We start from the raw sequence: 21,002 nt of genomic DNA, 5'->3' as shown, positions 1-21,002 counted from the left end.
TCCCCAACTGGTTAAACATGAAAAACACTGGCAGAGCTTTAGAAAGAGAGGAAAATGTGCTTCACCTCTCACTTACTGAGTCAGAATCTGCAGAGAGCGAAGTGCTGAGACGTCTTTTAAAAAAGCGCTCCAACTCTCCAGGTGCTTCTGTCCACCAGCCAGATGTGGGCACCAGTGCTGCGCAGCACGTTCCCGGCTTCAGGGTATGGTGGTTGTCCTGGGCTTGGATCAGGCTGGGGGCTCTCATTTACCAGGTGTTGGGAGGGGCTGGAGCCTGCATTTCCAGCAAGCTCCCAGGTGGGGCTAAGGTTGCTGATCTGCAGTGCGCCATCTCTGGGCGTGTACCTACACACCCGTCACCGTTGTTGTACTGGGTTCAGGTGTAAGTTACAGGGTGCACTGTGTACCCTCGCAGCCCTGCCCTACTCCACACTGCCCCCAGTCTCAAGCGGGGCTTGGACTTGCCTTCACCAAGGCACTTCTTTTCTCGGGTCGAACCCTCCCCTGAGGGCCCCCAACAGCCCTCTCCAGGCCTTCTGTCAGTAGAAAATGAAAATGCATTAATCGGCAGGGGTTTATCTGGTGTGAAAGGCTCAGGGAGATAATTCTTTTTATTGTCAAGGACCAAGAAACAACATGTAGAAATGCTATACACAATGGCCATGAGCTACAAGATAGGAGTGGGGTGGAGGGGAGACGTGGTAACACACAGCACTATTCTGAACAAACTCCAGCTCTCCATTCTAACACGTGAACCAAGGAGACACAGCCATCCTTTTTCACTAAGGCTGCAACAGAACGCAAACGTGACTTGGTTTATCAGCTCCCACAGGGCAGGCAGCGCAAAAGGCTATTGTAAGCTGGTTTTGGGAGCCCCCATCTCAAACAGAGAGTGGATGCTGAAGGTGGTCCCTGGCCGCCGCTGGTGGCTGGTCCCCGGCTTGCTAGGTCCTGGGCATGTCTCGATTCTCAATGATCAGCTTGTCAGTTGAATACAGTTGGCCAATGTGGACCTGAAGGCAAAGAAAGGACACAGGTCAGGAACCGTGGCCCTCTAGCCCCTGGGAAAGGTCAGAAGGAACATTTTCTAACATTTCGAATACAAATGTTGGCCATCCCACGGCTGCTCCCTTCTGGCAACTGCACTGTGGGGCAAAGCCAGTCATTAGAGCCGCTTGGCTAGCTCCTTGCACCATCCAACGCCCACTTCCCTCACCGTGAGAAGTTACAGAGATCCACACACCCATTCCTTCTCTGAAACAGCATAGGGGGCTGTGCTGAGCCGGGTGAGGCCTGCCTGCTGCTGGCGTAGCTGTCAGATGTGTGCCCAGTACCTCCTTTCCTAAGACGGTTTCCTTCCCTTTGAACTGCTTCTTGCATAGGGAAAGGGTTTTAGAACAATGCAGAAATGGGTGCCGACTATGCTGGGGTAGAAAAAGCACTGCATTCGGGGTAATGCGAACACTATTCTGTGGCCCGTCCCGGGTGGGGTTGAGGGCAGCTGTCTGAGTGCCTGCACCTCCTGCCTTCCACCTTTCCTGCCCCCTTCTTTTTAAAGTGTCCTTTTACTAAGTGTCTTCATGCCCAATGTTTCCACTGTCCCAGGTGGATGCTGGAGTCATCATCTGGGGCTAGAGCAGGTCTTTCCTCGGGAACAAAGGGTCTTGCCACAATTTTTCTGTAAAAGCATTTCCTGAGTGATACATTTTTAAGGATAAGTGGAACTGGTGAAGAAAGGGCTGACCATTAGCAGCTCTATCTGGATTTCAGACCAGTTGGTCACTATCTATGGGAAATTCGAGGTGAGTAACTGCTGTTTAAGCAAACGATAGTAAACTCCTAAAGGCCACAGCTACCACCCAGAGCAGCCAGGGCTCAACATCCTCATATGGTTTTCCTCCCCGACCTTAGTGCTCTGTTTCGAAGTGAAGGCCCCGGACAGAAGGCGATCATGTCATTACTACAGCACGTGTTAAAGAGCAGTACTCTGTCACCAAGGACAGCCCCGCGGTCCATCTGAGGTGTCCTGTTTTCCATGCCATTGCTCGGTCTTCGGTCTGCCCTTGCACAGAGGTATCCTGAAGGTCCGTGGCACGGATAATAACTGCTAAGTGTTGCGGTGCAAGAGAAAGCGAAGAGGCAAGAGCAGCGGGTCATCTAAGAAGAAAGAAAAGTAGACAGTGGAGATTTGGGGGATGGGGGAGATCTTGCAAGTATTTTTAAATGCAAGTGAATGTCCTAATTAAAAACCAAAAGAGATAGGTAGGAGTTATGGGAAGGCGGTGTAGAGAACGAGCGCTCCAGCACAACTCCTAACAAGTCACAGTGATGAGCTTGGCTACTGTGTCCTCAGTCCTCCCTTCCGCTCACTAATATAGAGAAGACTTTGGATACAAGTGGATGGGAGTGGGGGGTCTGGGGTGCTGCATTTCTCACAACCTGCAGGTAATGCTGATCTGCTGGTCCATGGGCCACACTTTAGGTGGCAAGGTCGGAAATAATCTTGAGGGCTGTGAGGAGCCGCACTGGGTTTCTTGGGGGCTACAGTACAGTCATGATGAATGCAGGGACTTTCTGAGTTTCCCTGCTGGACAACCTGAAAGCGCTACTGGGTGAGCCGAAGCCATCTATACCCTCCTACAGAGAAGAGGAGGATTGGCGTTGTCCTCCACCCTGAATAGTACACGGCTTTGTTCTCATATATTAACCTCAACAGATAGATGCACCCACTATCAAACGATACTGAGAACAGAAAGGCTAGAATACCAATGATCCTTAAAAAAAAGGGAACCATTACTTTTTGGATAATTAAAACAAGGCTAATACAAACAATTTTGTATAACAGCTTGGATGGTTCAGTTACCTGGGAGCTTGTTCTGTATTTAATTGATCTCAGGGGATTCACCAGGAACCCATCCTAGAAGTATCCACAATCGGACATTCCATGAGTACTTGACAGAGTTTACCATCATCTTCTCAAGGCTTTAGTGGCAGGCAGGGGTTATGGAATGGCATAAGAAGAAACCCGTTCAAAACTGCAATGGGCTGGCTTGGGAAGCTGTGAGTTCTGTCCCCGTGAGGAGCAGAAAGTGAGGATGGAGAAGGAAGGTATATGCTAGACCAGGGGTGAACCAGATGGATTCCTTCCGACTCTCAGCTTCTGTGATTACAGGCACTGTCCATGGCTCCAGGATCCATCTGGGACGCATGGTCTCTGAATGGCCCAGTGTTAATCCACATGTTCTACTTCTGGCACTCTGGAAGGAAAGGCGGCACCCTGGAAAGGCCCTGGGATGAGGGGGAGGGGGGCAGCGGGAACAGGACAGCTGGGCTGCAGCTGGGATGGCTCCGCCACTTGCCATGTGAGACTCTCCACTTCCTCTAGACTCAGTTCCTCACCTGTGGGATGAGGTCTGGAAACTTCTAGGTGATCTTTACGGTCCTTTGCAGCTCCAGCAGTCTTTGGGCCCTCAATAAAGTTGGCCAGTGTCAAGAAAAAGATGTGTGAGGTCCCCAACCAGTACAGCGCCTACATGGCATGGGAGTCCCTAGGGCAGCTGGTGGGAATCTGGCCAAGGGAGAGTCATGGCAGACATGGAGGGGAGAAACATGTTGCAGCAGCAGGAGGGGTGACTGGCTTCCCGCTCCCTCCTGAAGGGAGGGCACACCTCTGTCCACCCGTTCACCGCCTGCAGCGCATGCTCGCGAAGCCCGCCCTCCTCTTTGCAGCCACCTGGACCATGTGTGTGGTCTGTGTGTGTGGTCCCTATGAGGTCACGTGCTCTAGTTCACGTCTGTCTTCCCTTCTCCAGCCCCCTGAGAGCCCCTCAAGGGCAGGACTGGTGAACGCTGCTTTCTGTGTCCCTGGGCCCCACACAGTCCTAGGAGACAACACTGCTCAGCAGATCTGTGACGAGCGAGCGAGAGAAGGAATCTGAGCCCAGTGCACTCAGAGCAAGTGGCTCTGCAGCGAAGATGGACAGGCAGGCAGGGCCCTTTCCTACAAGTGAAAGGCATACACAGCACACAATGCACAGGTGTTCAAAGACCCAGAAAACCCGGAGGAGCCCTGGAAGGGCAGCCCCAGCCCTGAGTCATTCTGCAGACAAGCAGTGAGCACCTCCTGTTCCAGGCACCTTGTGCAGGTGAGACTTTCAGATGTGATTAATGCCTGCAGAAATCTCTGAGTCCAGGAAGGGAAAACAGACAAGAATTGAGATAAACGACCTAGCATCTGGAATGTACTAGCACAGGAGGGCACACAGGACTAGAGGGATCTAGAAGATGTGACTCAGCCTGAGGGAGTCACAGAAGACTTCTCAGAGGAGACAGCCTCAGGGGAGGAGGAGCTCAGAGGCCCAGAGGCTGGAGCCGCGGCAGGGGTGAGAAGCCCATGACACGACTGGATGCGGAGACTGTCAGAGACAGAAATAGACTAAGTGTGGATACGGAAGGGTGAGGATGAGGATGGGGGTGGAGACGGCAGAGAAGAGAGAATAAAAGGAAAGTGTGGTAGGGCCAGAACACAGATGCCATGCTCCACTTGGAGGGAATGGAAAGCTGGTAGAATGTTAAAAATGGAGGACCAGAGCATCCAGACCTGTGGTTAAAAAGATCACCTTGTCCTAGGGTCAAGGCAAGGAAGAGGTGGAGAGTTGTGGCAGGGGACCCGGTTAAGGGACCAGTAAGAGTGCAGGTGAGGCTGGGCGCGGTGGCTTACACCTTTAATCCCAGCACTTTGGGAGGTCGAGGTGGGTGGATCACGGGGTCACAGGTCCGAGACCAGCCTGACCAACATGGTAAAGCCCCGTCTCTACTAAAAATATATGGGGCAAGGTTGCGGGCGCCTATAATCCCAGCTATTCAGGAGGCTGAGGCAGAAGAATGGCGTGAACCCGGGAGGCGGAGGTTGCAGTGAGCCGAGATCGTGTCACTGCACTCTGGCCTGGGTGACAGAGTGAGACTCCGTCTCAAAAAAAAAAAAAAAGAAAAGGAGTGCAGGTGAGAGGTGACTCAGCTTGGAAGGAGTGGCAGAAGTTATAGAGGGGCAGCCAGAGGAATGGGTGCTGCCCTGAAAGGGGACCCACCCTTGCAAGTCCAAGACTGCTGCACGTGGAGGCTGTAAGAATCACTGCCCTCAGCTTTTGGTGAAGAATGAAGCCCACAAGAATCAATCCACATAGAAGCAAAGACATGAACCCCAGATCTTCTGATCTCTGTCCAGTGCTTTCTCCAAAATGCTGCTCCTCTACCAGGTCCCAACCATTTCTTCCTTTCTTTTCTCTTTCTCTCTCTTTTTTTTAGAGACAGGTTCTCACTATGTTGCCCAGGTTGGTCTTGAACTCCTGGGCTTCAGTGATCCTCCTGCCTCAGCCTCCTGAGTAGCTGGGATTACAGGCATGTGCCACTATGCCTGGCTAATCAATGATTTCTTCATAACGCAAACTACACATCACTATAATTATGAACCTATGTTATGAAAATTTGAGATAACCACATGAGAGAACTGTGGACTGCCCAGCATCCATCTCTCCTTTTTCCTTACAGGGTCAGTGCACATCTAGAAGTTTACACTCTCCAGACTCCTGCGCAGCTAGACGTGGCCAATGAGGTGTCAGCTGTCATCAAGGCAGGAGCATCTAGGAAAGTTCTTTAAAGTGGGCCGCCTCAGACTGGGGGCACTCCACTGCCTGCCTGCCCCCTAGTGTGTCTCCGTTCTGCCTGGAATATGAACTTGATAGCTGGAACACCAGCAGACATCTAGCACCGTAAGGTAAGTTTGATATGGGAGCTCCACGCTAAGGCTGGGGGGTAGAAAGGAGGTGTCTGAGTGCTTGATGACCATGGGGACACCATGCCAGCTCTGGACACCTTATTGCCAGCTTTCTTTTATGTGTGAGAAAAATAAACCTCCATCTTTTAAAAGCTCCTGTTAATTGGGTTTCTTGCTACATACAGCTAAACCAATCTTTACTGACTTGAATGCACAATGAGAATTTTAATGTGAGATCATAGGACTAATGAAACGAAGGCTGGTGCAGAGAAGGGGGTGATCTGTGCCCTGTGGCAAGTGGAAACAATGTCCCTGTCACCTGGGGAGGTGCAATTAACAGGTACCTACTGTAGCTGTTTCCAAAGTTTAAAAAAGCGACACGGGAAATTATAAAGATTCTGTTCTTTTTCTCTTTAAATCAGGGGTGTCCAATCTTTTTGCTTCCCCGGGCCACACATAAAACCCACAACATTAACAAAAGCTGATGAGCTAAAGAAAAAAGACATCGCAAAAAAAATCTCATGTTTTAAGTTTACAAATTTGTGTTGGGCTGCATTCAAGGCCATCCTGGGCTGCACATGGCCCACAGGCTGTGGGTTGGACAAGCTTGCTCTAAATATTTAGTTGCATTCGGATATGTGGCTATTAGTAGTTTGGTATTTTTGAGTAGTCTGTTAAATCACATGTAGATTTAAAATATACAGAATATTTAAATGTGGGATCATAGCATAACTTGCTTCTGAACTTAACTTCATATTATGATCCTTATGTCATTAACTGTCCTTTGAAGGAATATTTTCAGTAACTGTGTAATACTCCATTGTAAAGATGTATCATAATCTATTTAATCACTCCCATATGATGAACATTTAGACTGTTTTCACTTAATGCCAGGATTATCATTCATATATAACCTTTTATCAAATCTGACTTCCTTATAAAAGGTTTCTAGAAATAGAATTGTTGGATAAACAGATATGAATTTTTTTTTTTTTTGAGATGGAGTCTTGTTCTGTCGCCCAGGCCAGAGTGCAGTGGCCCACTGCAAGCTCCGCCTCCCGGGTTCACGCCATTCTCCTGCCTCAGCCTCCCGAGTAGCTGGGACTACAGGCGCCCGCCAACACGCTGGGTTAATTTTTTTGTGTTTTTAGTAGAGATGGGGTTTCACCGTGGTCTCGATCTCCTGACCTCGTGATCCACCCACCTCGGCCTCCCAAAGTGCTGGGATTACAGGCGTGAGCCACCGCGCCCGGCCAGATATGAATATTTTTATGGTTACTGATGGATCTTGCAAAACTACTTTCCAGAAGGTCTGTTTGTCTGGCCGACACTTCCTCTGGTGGTCCCTTTGAAGGCTTTGGTGGCACACTTATCATGCCTCAGAACAAACACGCTTCTCCCCATGTAGCTCCCTGTGCGTGAGCTCTGCGTGCTAAAGGCCGTATTCTCTATGTGCCGGCTAGAACAAGAACACAGGATTCTCCAACAGGAGAATGCAGCCCTCTGCTGTGTGTCTTACAAAAGCCCCCATTACAGTAGTTACCATCATGTTTATTTCACAAAGTCCACCAATCTAGAGGATGAAACTTCTGGGGGAGGGGTGCTCTCCTGTAAGGCATGTAGCTGTGAGGTGGGAACGGCCCCATAGAAAAGACCCCAAAGGAAACCCACAGAATGAAGAACTGGGGGGCAATCTGAAGAGCCAAGTTTCAGGAAACTTGAAATCAAAACAAACCAAATTTATAGTCTGCTTTGACAGAAGTTTTAATTAAATTAAAAAACAAAAAACAAACCCCATTCCAGTATGACAATTTTATGGCCCTTGGGGGGGGAAAAACTAATGACATCAGGTCTTACAATGTGAATGGTATTAAGAGGATATAGAGATGCATGTCTGTCTGACATATATACTGCATATATTGGGGCCACCCACATGGTCCCTATACTGTAATGGTAAGTGGGCCTGCCTCAGTTCCCCAGCATGAGCATCGGTGACTGAGGGGAGGGGGCAGAAGGGATCATGTTACTTGACTTAGGTGCCTTCAAAGCGCAGCTTAGGACCGTGCCAGACACATACAAAGTGCTCAGAAAGTACCTGACAACTAAAAATATCAGTCCCGTACTCCACGGTTCTGAGGGTCTGTGCCCACTGACTCTAAAATCCAGATAGCTGAGTGATTACCGAGTGCTCTGATGGTGAGCCACAAGTGGAAATACAGAACTTATGAAGACAAGTGAATAAAAACAGCAGTAGGACCATTTAGTGCAACAAGAATGTTCACTGACCGTTAAGTGAAATGAAATGATTTAAATGTGGCCCAGCAGAGGGTTTAAGGCTAGAATCCAGGGCTATATGGGATTTACCTACAGCCATTACAGAAGAAGTAGGGGAAATACTCAGTTCACACAGGGGGGGAATATTAAAAAGTTATCTCAATGAGGGCTAAGGAGTTGAGGCAATAAATGTTTGTGTCGCAGTTCTGTTGCATTTATTTGGGCTGTAAAATGTGTCAGCACACACAGGAGGCTAGCCAGGATTGATGCTGTGGTGCTAATGGCAGAGAATGATGCTCCAAGCTGCAGGTGAGAGGGTCTGGTCAACGCAAGTAAGGTAGTGCAATTAACAGCTTCAAGTTCCAGTCCCTCTAGAATCCCAAATTGACTTATACAGCCACATCAAACCAGTACTGTGCATAAACTGGTCATTAAAGCTGATCACACTTTTATTCTATTAAGTTTCGGGGGTTGGCATTAGAGTTCATTGGAAAAGCACACAGATTACTCAACTGCCAGTAGCCGGGATGACTAGATGGCCCAGAAACACTTAAGAGCTCTGAGACTCATTAGACAAATAACCTGCAGGGGAGGAAGGAGCAAGATATAAGAAAATACAACTGGGTACAATGTTTCAGGTCTTCACTGCTTAGTTCTTCTCCTGAAGCAATGCCCAGCCATCCCTGCAACACATGTCTACAGGACCTGGGTCCCAGGAACTGGGCTCACTCGCCAGGGGAGTGGGTGGGGAAGGTGGGGAATGGACGCAGCCCTGGGCTGGGATCCTACTCCTGCCTCTGCCACTTCCAGCCTATTTCGCAGAGTTGTTACAGGAATCAAACGAAACACTAGATGTGAAGAAAATCTACCGTTTCCCCCAGTTCTTTCCCAGGGCCCACATACATGAAATGTCCTAACACTACTGGGAAAATCAAATAAGCACAGTGCTAGGCACCTGGCAAGGGCCTGCTAAACATTACTTACATGCACAGATTTGTGCAAGGCCTGTTTCTGTCAAGATGCATATCATGGGCGGGGCGCAGTGGCTCACGCCAGCACTTTGGGAGGCCTAGTGGGCGGATCACAAGGTCAGGAGTTTGAGACCAGCCTGGCCAACATGGTGAAACTCTGTCTCTACTAAAAATACAACAATTAGCCGGGTGTGGTGGTGGGTGCCTGTAATCCTTGCTACTCGGGAGGCTGAGGCAGGAGAATAGCTTGAACCCGGGAGGCGGAGGTTGCAGTGAGCCAAGATCGCGCCACTGTACTCCAGCCTGGGTAACAGAGCGAGACTCTGTCTCAAAAAAAAAAACCAAAAAAAAAAAAAAAAAAAAAATGCATATCATGGGGTCCCAGATCCTGATCTTAGGATCTCAAGGCCCCTCACCCTTCAGCTATAAGAGCACCTGATTCTGTAATAATTAACCCCCAACTGCAGAATATGGTGGCAATGACAGCTGAGCTCACCACCTGGGTGTGAATGTGAGCTTTCCGGGCTGGACTCAAGGACTGACTGCTGAGTTGTTCTTTCCTCATCTCTCCTCTTATCGGCTTCCTGCCCAGACAGGGCCCATGACACTGCCAGTCGGTCAGAGCAGTCTGGTACGAGAGGGAGGTGGCTGTGCCCTGTGAAGTTACAGCAGAGACATGGATGTGTGGCTTTGCTGTGAAGCCAAGGGGCAAACTGTTCTGCTCTCTTCCCCCTCAGAGATTGGGGGCCGCAGGGCACAGTACCAAATCTTGCCTCTGGTGTCACGATGATGATACTTTTTCAATTAATGATGATAATGCTATGACTAGTACAAAATAATGATGATGATGAAAGCAATAGTGACGATTAATGAGCATTTACTATGTACCAGGCACTGCTCTAAGTGCTTAATCAATTATTAATAACTAAATGAAAGTATTTCTTTTGGCCTCACAATGACTTTATGAGGAAAGTACCAGTATTATCATCAATTTGTAGGCTTTTACAGGCAAACTCTGTCATGTTTTCTTTTAATTTCTATTTTTGGAGGGTGTGTACTTGCTCTGCTAGGCATGCTCTTCCATTTCACATGTCAGAAGCTGGCACCCCAGTGAATCACACTGAAAACATACTGGAAAGGGCAGTAACAACAGTCACAGTGACAAAAAACACTACTAGATGTAAACTTAGTAAGACATGTGTGATCTTTAGAAAGAAACTAAAAAGCTAAGAAATATAAAATTTTAGTGAGAGATACCCATATTCATGAAAAGACTGAGTCACATAAAAATGCCAATTTTTGCAAATGAATTCACATTTAATACAATGATAATACAAAATCTGACAAGATTTTAAAAAATACATGACAAAATGACTTTAAGGTTTTTGTCACGAATAAAAAGTCACGAATAAGAAAACCTTTGTAAAGGAAAATCTTAAAGCGTTTTTGAGATATTATTAAAACATAATGGCATTGGCCCAAGGAGAGAGAAATTCACACACGAGAGAGTTACAAACCAGACCCTGTTATGCAGAGGTAGTTAACACATAAAACCATACTCCTGGCCGTGTGGTGGCTCACGCCTGTAATCCCACCACTTTGGGAGGCCGAGCCGGGTGGATCACGAGGTCAAGAGATCGAGACCATCCTGGCAAACATGGTGAAACCCCGTCTCTACTAAAAATACAAAAATTAGCTGGGTGTGGTGGTGTGCACCTATAGTCTCAGCTACTCGGGAAGCTGAGGCAGGAGAATTACTTGAACCCGGGAGGCAGAGGTTGCAGTGAGCCGAGACTGCGTCACTGCACTCCAGCCTGGTGACAGAGTGAGACTCCGTCTCAAAACAAACAAAAACCAAAATCGCTCTCCTGGGGATTTGGGACTTAGCTTAAAAGGGCTGTGGTAGCCAGAATATTTCTTGGAAGTCTCATATTGATCTTCATGTAAATGGTGTACTCTGCTGTACAGCATATCTGTGCTTATTTTCGTATAAAAATGTTTTCCCTGCCAGATGTGGTAGGGAAACCCACCCTGGTGCACACCTGTAGTCTCAGCTACTCAGGAGGCTAAGGTGGGAAGATTGCTTGAGCCCAGGAGTTCAAGGCCATAGTGCTCTATGATCTCGCCTGTGAATACATACTGCACTCTAGTCTCAGCAACAGAGCAAGACCCGGTCTCTTCACAGTTTTTTTCCCTCCAAGTTGACAAGTAACCCTGACCCTCCAAGAGGACGTACTGTTTTTACCGTTACCTTTGAGTGCCTTCTGATACACCCAGTTTCAGAAACATATTTTTAAGATACTGCACTTTCCTAAGATAGCTACACTTTCATGGGGGCTTTGCAAGACAAAAAAAACCCCCCTTGAGCCACCAAAACAATATCTATACACATATATATTTTGAGACAGAGTCTCACTCTGTCATCCAGGCTGGAGTTCTGTGGTGTGATCTCAGCTCGCTGCAACCTCCTCCTCCTGTGTTTAAGTGATTCTCATGCCTCAGCTTCTTGAATAGCTGGGACTGCAGGCATGTGCCACCACACCTGGTTAACTTTTGTATTTTTAGTAGAGATGGGCTTTCACCATGTTGGCCAGGCTGGTCTCAAACTCCCACTTCAGGTGATCCGCCTGACTTGGCCTCCTAAAGTGCTAGAATTACAGGTATGAGCCACCATGCCCGGCCAACACATTTTTGACAGAATTTCAACATATGGTCTCAGATGGCACATGCTAAGCTGCCTGCTCCTGTTCACCTGCACTGGGGAAGGTAAGCATGACATCTGTGCCCCTCCTCTGGCTTATGACAAGGCTGGACATGCTTTCACGCTGCCTGCAATTCCTGCAGCAACTGTCCCTGGTGAGATCCCAGCATGGAGAGGCACTGCCACAGCCTTGTCACAGTCAAGTCACCAGTGATAAAAGCTTATTTGTCAAATAGACTGTTTTTTATCATGTTTTTTATATTTCCCATTTTTTTTAAAAAAGCACACTGAAATAGGCACGCATGAATTTATGTCTACATTTTTTCAGTCTTTTCTGTATGGTAACAAGAAGTATTGTGAAACCCAAACTTAGGAATATCGACCACATGGTGTTCCTCTAAAAACAGCCCTCAGTCCACATAACCTTTTCTTCTTTTTAGAATCCAGTAGGCTTGTTCTTCAAAATGTTTACATATAATAGCATAACACTGCTACGTTTAATTCTGCCACCATTTTATGCAACAGAAGGGTGCCTGAAGGGATCATCCAAACTGGATTTACTGAAACCCCAATCTCCAATGACGTGTGGTAGCTGAGAAAGAAGGCCATTTCAAAGAAGCAGGAGTGCCTCTTTTTGCTTCCCCTCTCCCGGTACACACTCCATCTCCATCCTTCCTGTAAGCCTTGAATTCCAGATATGGGATATTCTTTTTTTTTTTGAGACGGAGTCTCGCTGTGTCGCCCAGGCTGGAGTGCAGTGGCCGGATCTCGGCTCACTGCAAGCTCTGCCTCCCGAGTTCATGCCATTCTCCTGCCTCAGTCTCCCGAGTAGCTGGGACTACAGGCGCCCGCCACCTCGCCCGGCTAATTTTTGTGTGTGTGTGTGTTTTTTTTTTTTAGTAGAGACGGGGTTTCACTGGGTTAGCCAGGATGGTCTCAATCTCCTGACCTCGTGATCCACCCATCTCGGCCTCCCAAAGTGCTGGGATTACAGGCTTGAGCCACTGCGCCCGGCCGGGATATCTTAATGTGGGGGGAGGTGGTGGGGAGTCGGCCTCTTATTTCCTCTGTGTTGTTGCCGGCAGAGTGATGAGTAAATTCATATCCCTGCCCACTATCCCGTGTCACAGTTAATAATTAATATGTTTCATCTTTGCTTGCTGGGACAAGAGAGAAACAAGGTGCAAGAGTGTGCACTCTTCGTCAGCATGACCACACGTCCAGTCCACATCCACTGTCCCAGGGTGACTATAGATAGAGCCTTGTCCACTCTCAAGTGTCTGCCTCAATCATGAACACACAGTTGCCCTCACTCTTATCCACTTTTATCAGCATGCTGCCCCAGCTTGTGGTCTTTCTGAATGTCTCATGTTCAGTTAAAAAAGGCCGGGTGCGGCGTCTCACACCTGTGATCCCACCACTGAGACGGGTGGATCACTTGTGACCAGGAGTTCGAGACCAGCCTGATCAACGTGACAAGACCCCACCTCTACTAAAAATACAAAAAAAAAGTTAGCTGGGTGTGGTGTCATATGCCTGTAATCCCAGCTACCGGGAAGCTGAGGCAGGAGAAACGCTTGAACCCAGGAGGCGGAGGTTGCAGCGAGCTAAGATTGTGCTATCGTACTATAGCCTCGGTGGCAGAATGAGACTCTCCAAAAAAAAAAAAAAAAAAAAAAACCGGCCCACCATGTGACGGTCTCTTTCCGTGGCATTCCACATCATCACAGGAAAGGGAATGAAACTATTTTATTTTGTTTTATTTTATTTTATTTTTTTGAGATGATATCTTGCTCTGTCACCCAAGCTGGAGTGTAGTGGCGTGATCTCGGTTCACTGCAACCTCTGCCTCCCGGGTTCAAGCGATTCTTCGGCCTCAGCCTCCCTAGTAGCTGGAACTATAGGCGTGTGCCACCATGTCTGGCTAATTTTTTTGTATTTTTAGTACAGACAGGGTTTCACCATATTGGCCAGGTTGGTCTTGATCTCCTGACTTCCTGATCCACCCACCTCGACCTCCCAAAGTGGCAGGATTATAGGTGTGAGCCACCGCGCCCGGCTGGGAATGAAACTATTTTAATGGATCTCAAAGAGTCCGAAATTGTGGGCAGCTAGCAGAGGTTCCCATCTCACAAGCCTTCTGTTCCCTCTGCAGGAATGAGTCCTTTTTGAATGGACACACGGGTTAAGGCAGAGGTTCCTATTGAGGTCTGTGCACTGGAGTCACAGGGTCTGCTCTGTAGGACCTGGGTGGTCCAGCCCCACCTGTGGAATTTCTCCTTAGGGAGGTAACTGGGGGGTGGGGGCACGCATATCATCGCTTCCTTGCTTCTGACTAGCGTCCCTGAATGAGAAGCAGTGCTCATCTATGGGGATTCAGGCTGAGCACTTATTTTTTGAGTATTGCCTGGCTTTCCTCCCCCTCCACCCCTGCCCTGCAATGGAGTGCATACTTATCCAAAAAACAAAAAACCAGGGTAGCGCTTTTCCTACCAGGTGCACTTTGGGTACAGTTCTTCCAGAAGGCAGGGCCATGGACTACAAAACCAGGGGACAGAAGTGCCTTTGCACCCTATGGTGTTCCTACAGGATGCTATCGCCTGCTACGCTGCTAGCTGAAGGCAGGGAATATCTTCCTGTCTTCTATACATACACCTGTACTTTATAGGGGAGCTGGGTTTTATGGGTGATTTCTATCTGCTGCTCTAGACCATTGCTCAGGGTGGAGAGACAGTTATAAAACAGGAGACAGGTAGCTGTCTACCATCACACTTACACATCCACCCTCTCCGACCCCTGATGGTCAGTGCAGAGAAGGCCACATGGGGACAGTGGATATCAACAGTGCCAGCCACTAGCCAGGAGTCCCCTGGGGCTGGCACTGCAGCATTGCACAACAGAGCCTCCCTGAGACAAAAGCACCCAAACAGTCAGCACACCATGTTACATGTCAGCACTGCTGCAACTGTCACCAGGCCCTTCTGGGAACTGGGCAGAACTCAAGGCCCAAACATCACGTCAGAGGAAGACCTGGCATTTCCCTGGGATGGCGACAACAGAGCCCAGGCAAACTGCCAGAGGTCATGTCCTATCAGAGGTCACACACCCACATCTGGGGAGAGACCAAAGCTCAGCTGCATGTCTTTCCCTGAACTCTGCTTCACACCACCAAAACCACAGCGGCAAGGCCAGAATCCTGGCTGCTCTACAATTAACTACAAGGTGATGCAAATGTGAGGCTGATCCTTCCTGGGATGTGTCCGGGGAATGAGCAAGTTCTTGATGGTGTGTTTACCACCTGCTCTGGGGGATATATATCTTTGACAAACTTTCTGGGGGCTATCAGTCTGCCTCTATTTTACCCCTCCAGGGACACCTTTTTTAAAAGTCAACTTGAACCAGTTCTGGTTTTGATATTTGCTTTAATAGAATAGAATTGAGCAGGGAAGCTCAGCAGAAACCTGCGGAAAAAGGCGCATCCCGAGTCTGCTCGCCCAGCCCAGATGACTTCTATGCAGAGACTGGAATACTGACTGCCTCTTTGGTTGTGCCTGTCGCCTTCGCCCGGTGATGACTGACAACACCCTGCTTGGTTGGAGAGTACAGAGAATAACCACCCACACTAATTCGTTTGATTCTAGAAGTTCCTGACCTTGTGGGCTTCCAGATGGGGGGTAGCATTAATTGAAAAGTCACCACTCTGAGAGTTTCACAATCTCCAGAGCAACAAACACAGCAGAACCCAAGTTAAGGGTCCCGCACTAGAAACGTGACACTGAGGACTGGAAAGGGCTTCCAGAATAGGAACCAGGAGCCACACTTTTTTTTTTTTTTCTTTAAATTCAGGCTTGTAAAATGTGCTGATTACCAGCCTCCTTAAATAAGCGGTCCAGGGGAGTTTGACACTTTTGGGCGTCAAATAGTCAGGAATGAACATCCCTTGAGGAGAGACAATGAGGGCCCCTTCCCTGCTGGGCTCCTTCCTCTTGCCAACCCAGTACTTTGCAGAAGTTTCTCTTGGACAGTCCCACATCCACCTGTTCCTGACTGCATGCCATGGCTGGTGGCAGCTGTCCTACCTCTGCCCTGATGGGCTGGCATCTGGCTCATGCAAGAAATGGTGGTGAATACCAACAGAGACCAATGAGGCCGACATCCCTGTCCGCACGGTTTCCTAGCACGTGCTCTCCTTCACGCTCAGCATCCCAGGCATCTTTCCACGTAACTGTCTCTTCCCGATGGCTGCACTATGTTCCTATGCTCACCTTCAACAGGGAGCAGCTACGTGATATCCACGGACTTGAAAACACATGGCCAGCAACACCCTCTCAATGGCCCAGGGCTTGGGAGCCTTCCAGGAATGATGTCATGGGCTAACAATATCGGGGTCATATGTATACCAACATACCCAACTACCTGGGCTCCCTTCTGTCTCCCCCTAACCCAGAAATCAGGCTGAAGGGAGCACCAACACAGTGAGCGGGGGAAACATCGCCTTGAGCCACAGGGCGTGACAGGGCCTCAGCTGGAGCGGTGGGCCCAGTGCTCTGAGAATACTTGACCCCCGCCCAGCACACATGTCCTCATCCCAACCCCAGCCACGGGAAGGCAGCAGCTCTGTTCCCAGAAGCCCTCAGGAAGAGCTGGTCATCGAGAGTGGAGGTGAGAGAGAGAACAGAGGGTGGGACATGGGAAGTCAGCAGTGGTGGGGCAGGGGGCGGTAAGCAGAGAAAAGGCAGTGCCCTGGTTAACATGACTCACCCCCGAAGACGCTGGTCCTAGACTCTTCTGCAGGACCCCCACATGGCAGGGCCTAGGAGATGTCTGAGTGTACGTATAAGCACTTCTGGGGGAAGGGGACCCTTGGCCAGGGTATAGGACAAAACTGATGTTCAGCTAGCATGTCCTGGTCTTGTGGTCAGAAGCTGAACAACTTCCAGCTGTTCCCAGGGCCCCTCCTTAATAAACCGCCTTCCTCCCTTTTCCCTCCCCTGGGGTGCCCTGACCCCCGTCTGGCCTGGTGGGTCCCTGAAATGCTGCTCTAGCGTGACCAGATTCCATTCTGAGGGGCCCAGGCTGATGGCCCACAGCAGTTCAGTATTTTGAGCGTCACCTGGAGGGTGAGGACCTCGGAGTAAGAGTTTGGGCTGTCCCTGGAAAGGAAACCATGGTCTGTGGTGACAGGCCACGATCAAGCAACTCACAGTGCAGTTTCTCTCCAGCACTGTGCAGGGGAGATGCGCGCACAGCTGCACAGAACAGCCTGTGCTGCAAGAGATGAAGATGACGCGAATGGGAGCCTCAGATGACACCGGGGTCTGGGAGGTGGGGAGCTGGGTCTCCTGTTTTCTGGTGCCAGTCCTCCAACTGTGGTGGCTCTTTGGTAGTCCTCTGCTCTCCCAGGGCCATGGAGAGGGCGGGCACACACACTCTCTCAAGCAAGCTCTCCTCTCGGGTCCCTGGGACTGTCTTAGGGCATGGGGAACTGGCTGGTGGCTCCATAGCCCTAGTGTGGTTCCTGAAGCCCAGTTTACTGGATACACCTTCCAGTTAAACACCTAGAGGGAAAATAATCCACTTGCCGGGCTCCACACCGGCCCAGAAGCCTCGGCCTCCACACCAGAACATGCCCACTTTTCTCCCGCAGCCGCCCCTGCTGCTCTGTCTCAGGCGATCCTCCCACCTCCGCCTCACGAAGTGCTGGGATTACAGGCGTGAGCCGCTGCATCCAGCCTTACTTTCCAGTTTTAAGAAAATTTAGAGAAAAGGCTTCTTTCCTAGCGGACACAGTGCTTTAATGAGTTCATGTGTTCTCTGCTTCTCTGTTCTTTCTCCTCTTTTCCATTTCCCCTTTTGCCTCTGCCTCTGACTGGCCTAAAGTGTGACTTCGGAAATATTCGTCCCTCATGGGTGAACCTCCAAGCAATAATCACCTCAATTCAGGGAGATGGGATTCAACTTTAATCACCATGATTGCAAGTAGGTAGCCATTTAACAAAGGATCAACAGTGGGCAGCGGACTTCATCCTGACAGGGGCTGGCGCTCCAACCAGCAAGTGTCCCTGACCCACCTCCCTGCCCAGCTCCCCTGGCCAGCAGGGCTCAGACCGCAGTGGGTGTCGGATTTACCGGAGGGCTCTCTGCCACCCCACAGATTATGAGTTAGTAGACCTGGGACAAGACTGCAGACCATGCTTAGGAAAACTGCTCCAGCTATTCACAACTGTGCTCTGTCACCATCCCAGCACCAGCCATACTGGGCTGTCAATATACTTTGTGTGGTTTTGGTGTTTGTCTCTGACATGAGACTGTGAGCTCCCTGAACTCAGGGGATGAGCCCATTTCATGTCCCCAGCACCTAGCAGTGCAGAGCTTCCCTCATCTCCTAGTGAAACTATTCCTAAGAGTCTGGGAAGCCGGTCATTTTCATACGAGACCTGTGGGCATCTTCCTGGCCTTGCTGATGTGGCTGGTGCAGCCATGGTAAGGAGAAGGGGCCTGTGCCCCACCTTGCTGCACCTGCACGGCTACTGAAGTCATCCCTCTACAGACACATGCTCATCACATCAGCCCATGGCCCAGAAACCTCCAGTGGTTTCTAGGACGGCTCCTTTTGCCATAAAATGTAACATTCACAGGTCTCGTGGATTAGGATGTGGACGCCTTTGGGGGTCATTATTCAACCTACCATATCTTACTTTATGGCTTTGTTGAAAACAATTATTTTAAAAAATTTTAATGTACCTTACTGTAGAAAATGTGAAAATATAGCTCTAGGACTATCCTTACTCTACCAGCCACACTGAAGGGAGGGAGAAGCGAGAGCGCAGAGCAGCCCAACAGGCCAAGTCAGAGAGATTCGTGCCGAGGCGAAGCAGGGGTGTGGAAGGGTGGGAAGGAAGCTGTGCTGCGGAAGTCTTCATTCAAAGTTGGTGAAGTACTTGGAATATGCTTTTCTTACAGATTATGTTCTAAATATGGATTAGGTTCCCAGCTCTGACTACAAAAACTAATTAAACCTGAAATCTTTTTATTAAGAGGTACTAGAGAGAGGAATTCTGAACTGTGGAGCCCTGAATAGACTATGCTTCCCCTGTAGCCACCTCAGGGCTGGGGGCGATGCTGGTGTGAGTGAGGTCTTGGGCCTGGGAGTGGGCTGCAGGGGGAATTCGGGAAAGCTTTCCTCCTGGTGGACCACGCAGGGCCTGGAGGCCAACGCTGGGATTCTGGGATTAGTGGGGCTGGAGGAGACATGGGGGCCCTGGGGATCCGGCTGACACTGGCCTCCCAAGTGAGCTTTATCTGCCAAGGAGGGGCTAGAGAGCAAGGCTGTTGCTCCCTGCTCCTCAGGCTGGGATTGCACAGGGGACCTGGGAACAGGGAGACTGCCAGCTGCCGCTGCTGCTGCCCCACTGGTCCTCCGGAGTAGGGAGCCCTTCACCTTTATCACCTAGAGAACTGCAGCCACCGGGGGCACTCTAACAAGCAGACCTGGGCCCCAGTGAGGTGACAAAGAAAAATTCCAATACGTCTAAGGGAACCCAGGAGTCAGAGAGAAACAAATCGGAAAGAAATGGCTGCTTCTCAAACTGCGGAGGAGAGGACGACAAGCGGTACGCAGGAAGAGCACTCAGAGACTCGGAACAACTAGGAAGCAATACACTTACTTATGAAATGTATGTCTAGGGAAACAGGGCTTGGTGGGAACAACTGGTTTCCTCTTACACATAATAGTAAAAAATATATGCTTCTAATTATAAGCATTGGGCTACAGAAGACAGTCATTAAGGGCACAGAAAAGTAGAATGGAATTTCCAAAGTGACAAAAGAAAAGAGAGATAAAAAGGGAATGAATAGTTACCTGATAAAACCATTAAAGATAAGGAAGGGAAAAGAGAGAATCAACTAAAATACGTAATAGCATAAGACAGAATAAAATCAACTCCATCAGCATAATATGAAATGTGAATGGACTAACTGGGATAGGTAACAAAACAAGACAAAAACCCCTTAAACAAAAGTGGTAAAGGAAGACTGAAAATCAAGGGATGCGTTAAGATATACTGGATACATTTGTGGGGGAAAGTTCTATATTAACATTTGACAAGGCAGAATTGAGTCTAAAACCTTCAAACTAAATAATGAGCAACATTTACAGAAAGGATGCAGCCGTCATAAACCTGTATGCACTAAATAAGACTGTAGCTAAGCACATAAAACCTAAATTATTAGAAATAAAAGGAGAAACTGACAAAGGCAAAATGATGGTAGGGAACTTTGACATTCCTCTTTCCAAGCTGGATAGAAACAGTACATTTAAAAAGGTAATGACAGAGAATTTGAATAATACAATGGACAAACTAAATACGCTACGCACACATGTATCTCAGAGAATACATTAAAAACAAAATGGTGTCTGGCCGGGTGCAATGGCTCACGCCTGTAATCCCAGCAGTTTGGGAGGTAAAGGCAGGAGGATCACTTGAGGCCAGGAGTTTGAGGCCAACTTGGCACCTCATCTCTTAAAAGAGAAAAAAGAAAACTGTGCCTGTAAGAAAGCTCCCTCCAAAAGCAACAAAGAAAACGTTGTCTGTAAGCCATTCACAAAAATTCATCAAGGGCTAGGCCAAAAGAAAGTCTGAAAAGGTTCAAACCAGTAGATATTTTAATCTCTTCTATGGTAATTGGTCTATTCAAGCTTTCTATTCCTCAGGTTAATTTACTTTTTTATTAGATTTTCAAATTAGCTGCCACAGAGCTGTCCATCGCTTTTTCCTATGCCATATCCTCACTATGCAATTATTAAGAATGACATTATAGAGGAATATTTAAAGACTTGGAAAATATGTTTTGTGAAAAGCAGCAGCAGGATACAACTCATAATTGAGAGGCAATCATTGTATGCCTTGGCTTCTCTATCTTATCCCTGGCGTACGCCTTTATCTTTAAGCAGTCGTGGATCCCCAGTTGACAGATCAAGACATATCGGCAGATCCTAAATTTTTACTTGGTTTAACCCAAAGCAAGTTTTCATGATTGTACTCAATTCCTTGTGGCTTTCGGGACATGCCCACAGAAAAGAAAAAGGGCATTTTTGCATCTCGCCTCTTAACCTCCCTGCCTCTTTGGGATTAAGTTTGAGGATTACTTGCTTAATACATAAGCAACACATATTTAGGAAAGTGACATTTCTTGGGCATGTGCTAAGCTTACATGCTTTAGTTTCTCACAGTTTTTGCCCTGTCCTATGCAATACATAATATTCACATTTCCTTAGGAATGA

General features: G+C 48.5%; 1 protein-coding gene across 1 annotated transcript in view; it reads right to left on the bottom strand.

The window, feature by feature from the left end:
• Positions 1–574: 574 nt before the first annotated feature.
• The window catches only part of LYRM4 (LYR motif containing 4), a 155,313-nt gene continuing 134,885 nt past the window's right edge, over positions 575–21,002 (bottom strand). Inside the window, exon 3 of the mRNA XM_015135509.3 lies at positions 575–1,013. Coding sequence (XP_014990995.3) covers positions 945–1,013 — 69 coding nt within the window. The 3' untranslated portion in view covers positions 575–944. The remainder of the gene's footprint in view (positions 1,014–21,002) is intronic.

This window comes from Macaca mulatta, chromosome 4 (assembly GCF_049350105.2).
Source record: "Macaca mulatta isolate MMU2019108-1 chromosome 4, T2T-MMU8v2.0, whole genome shotgun sequence".
Classification (NCBI taxonomy): domain Eukaryota; kingdom Metazoa; phylum Chordata; class Mammalia; order Primates; family Cercopithecidae; genus Macaca; species Macaca mulatta.
The sequence above is the reverse complement of the archived record's forward strand: the minus strand, read 5'-3'. Positions and strand labels throughout refer to the sequence as shown.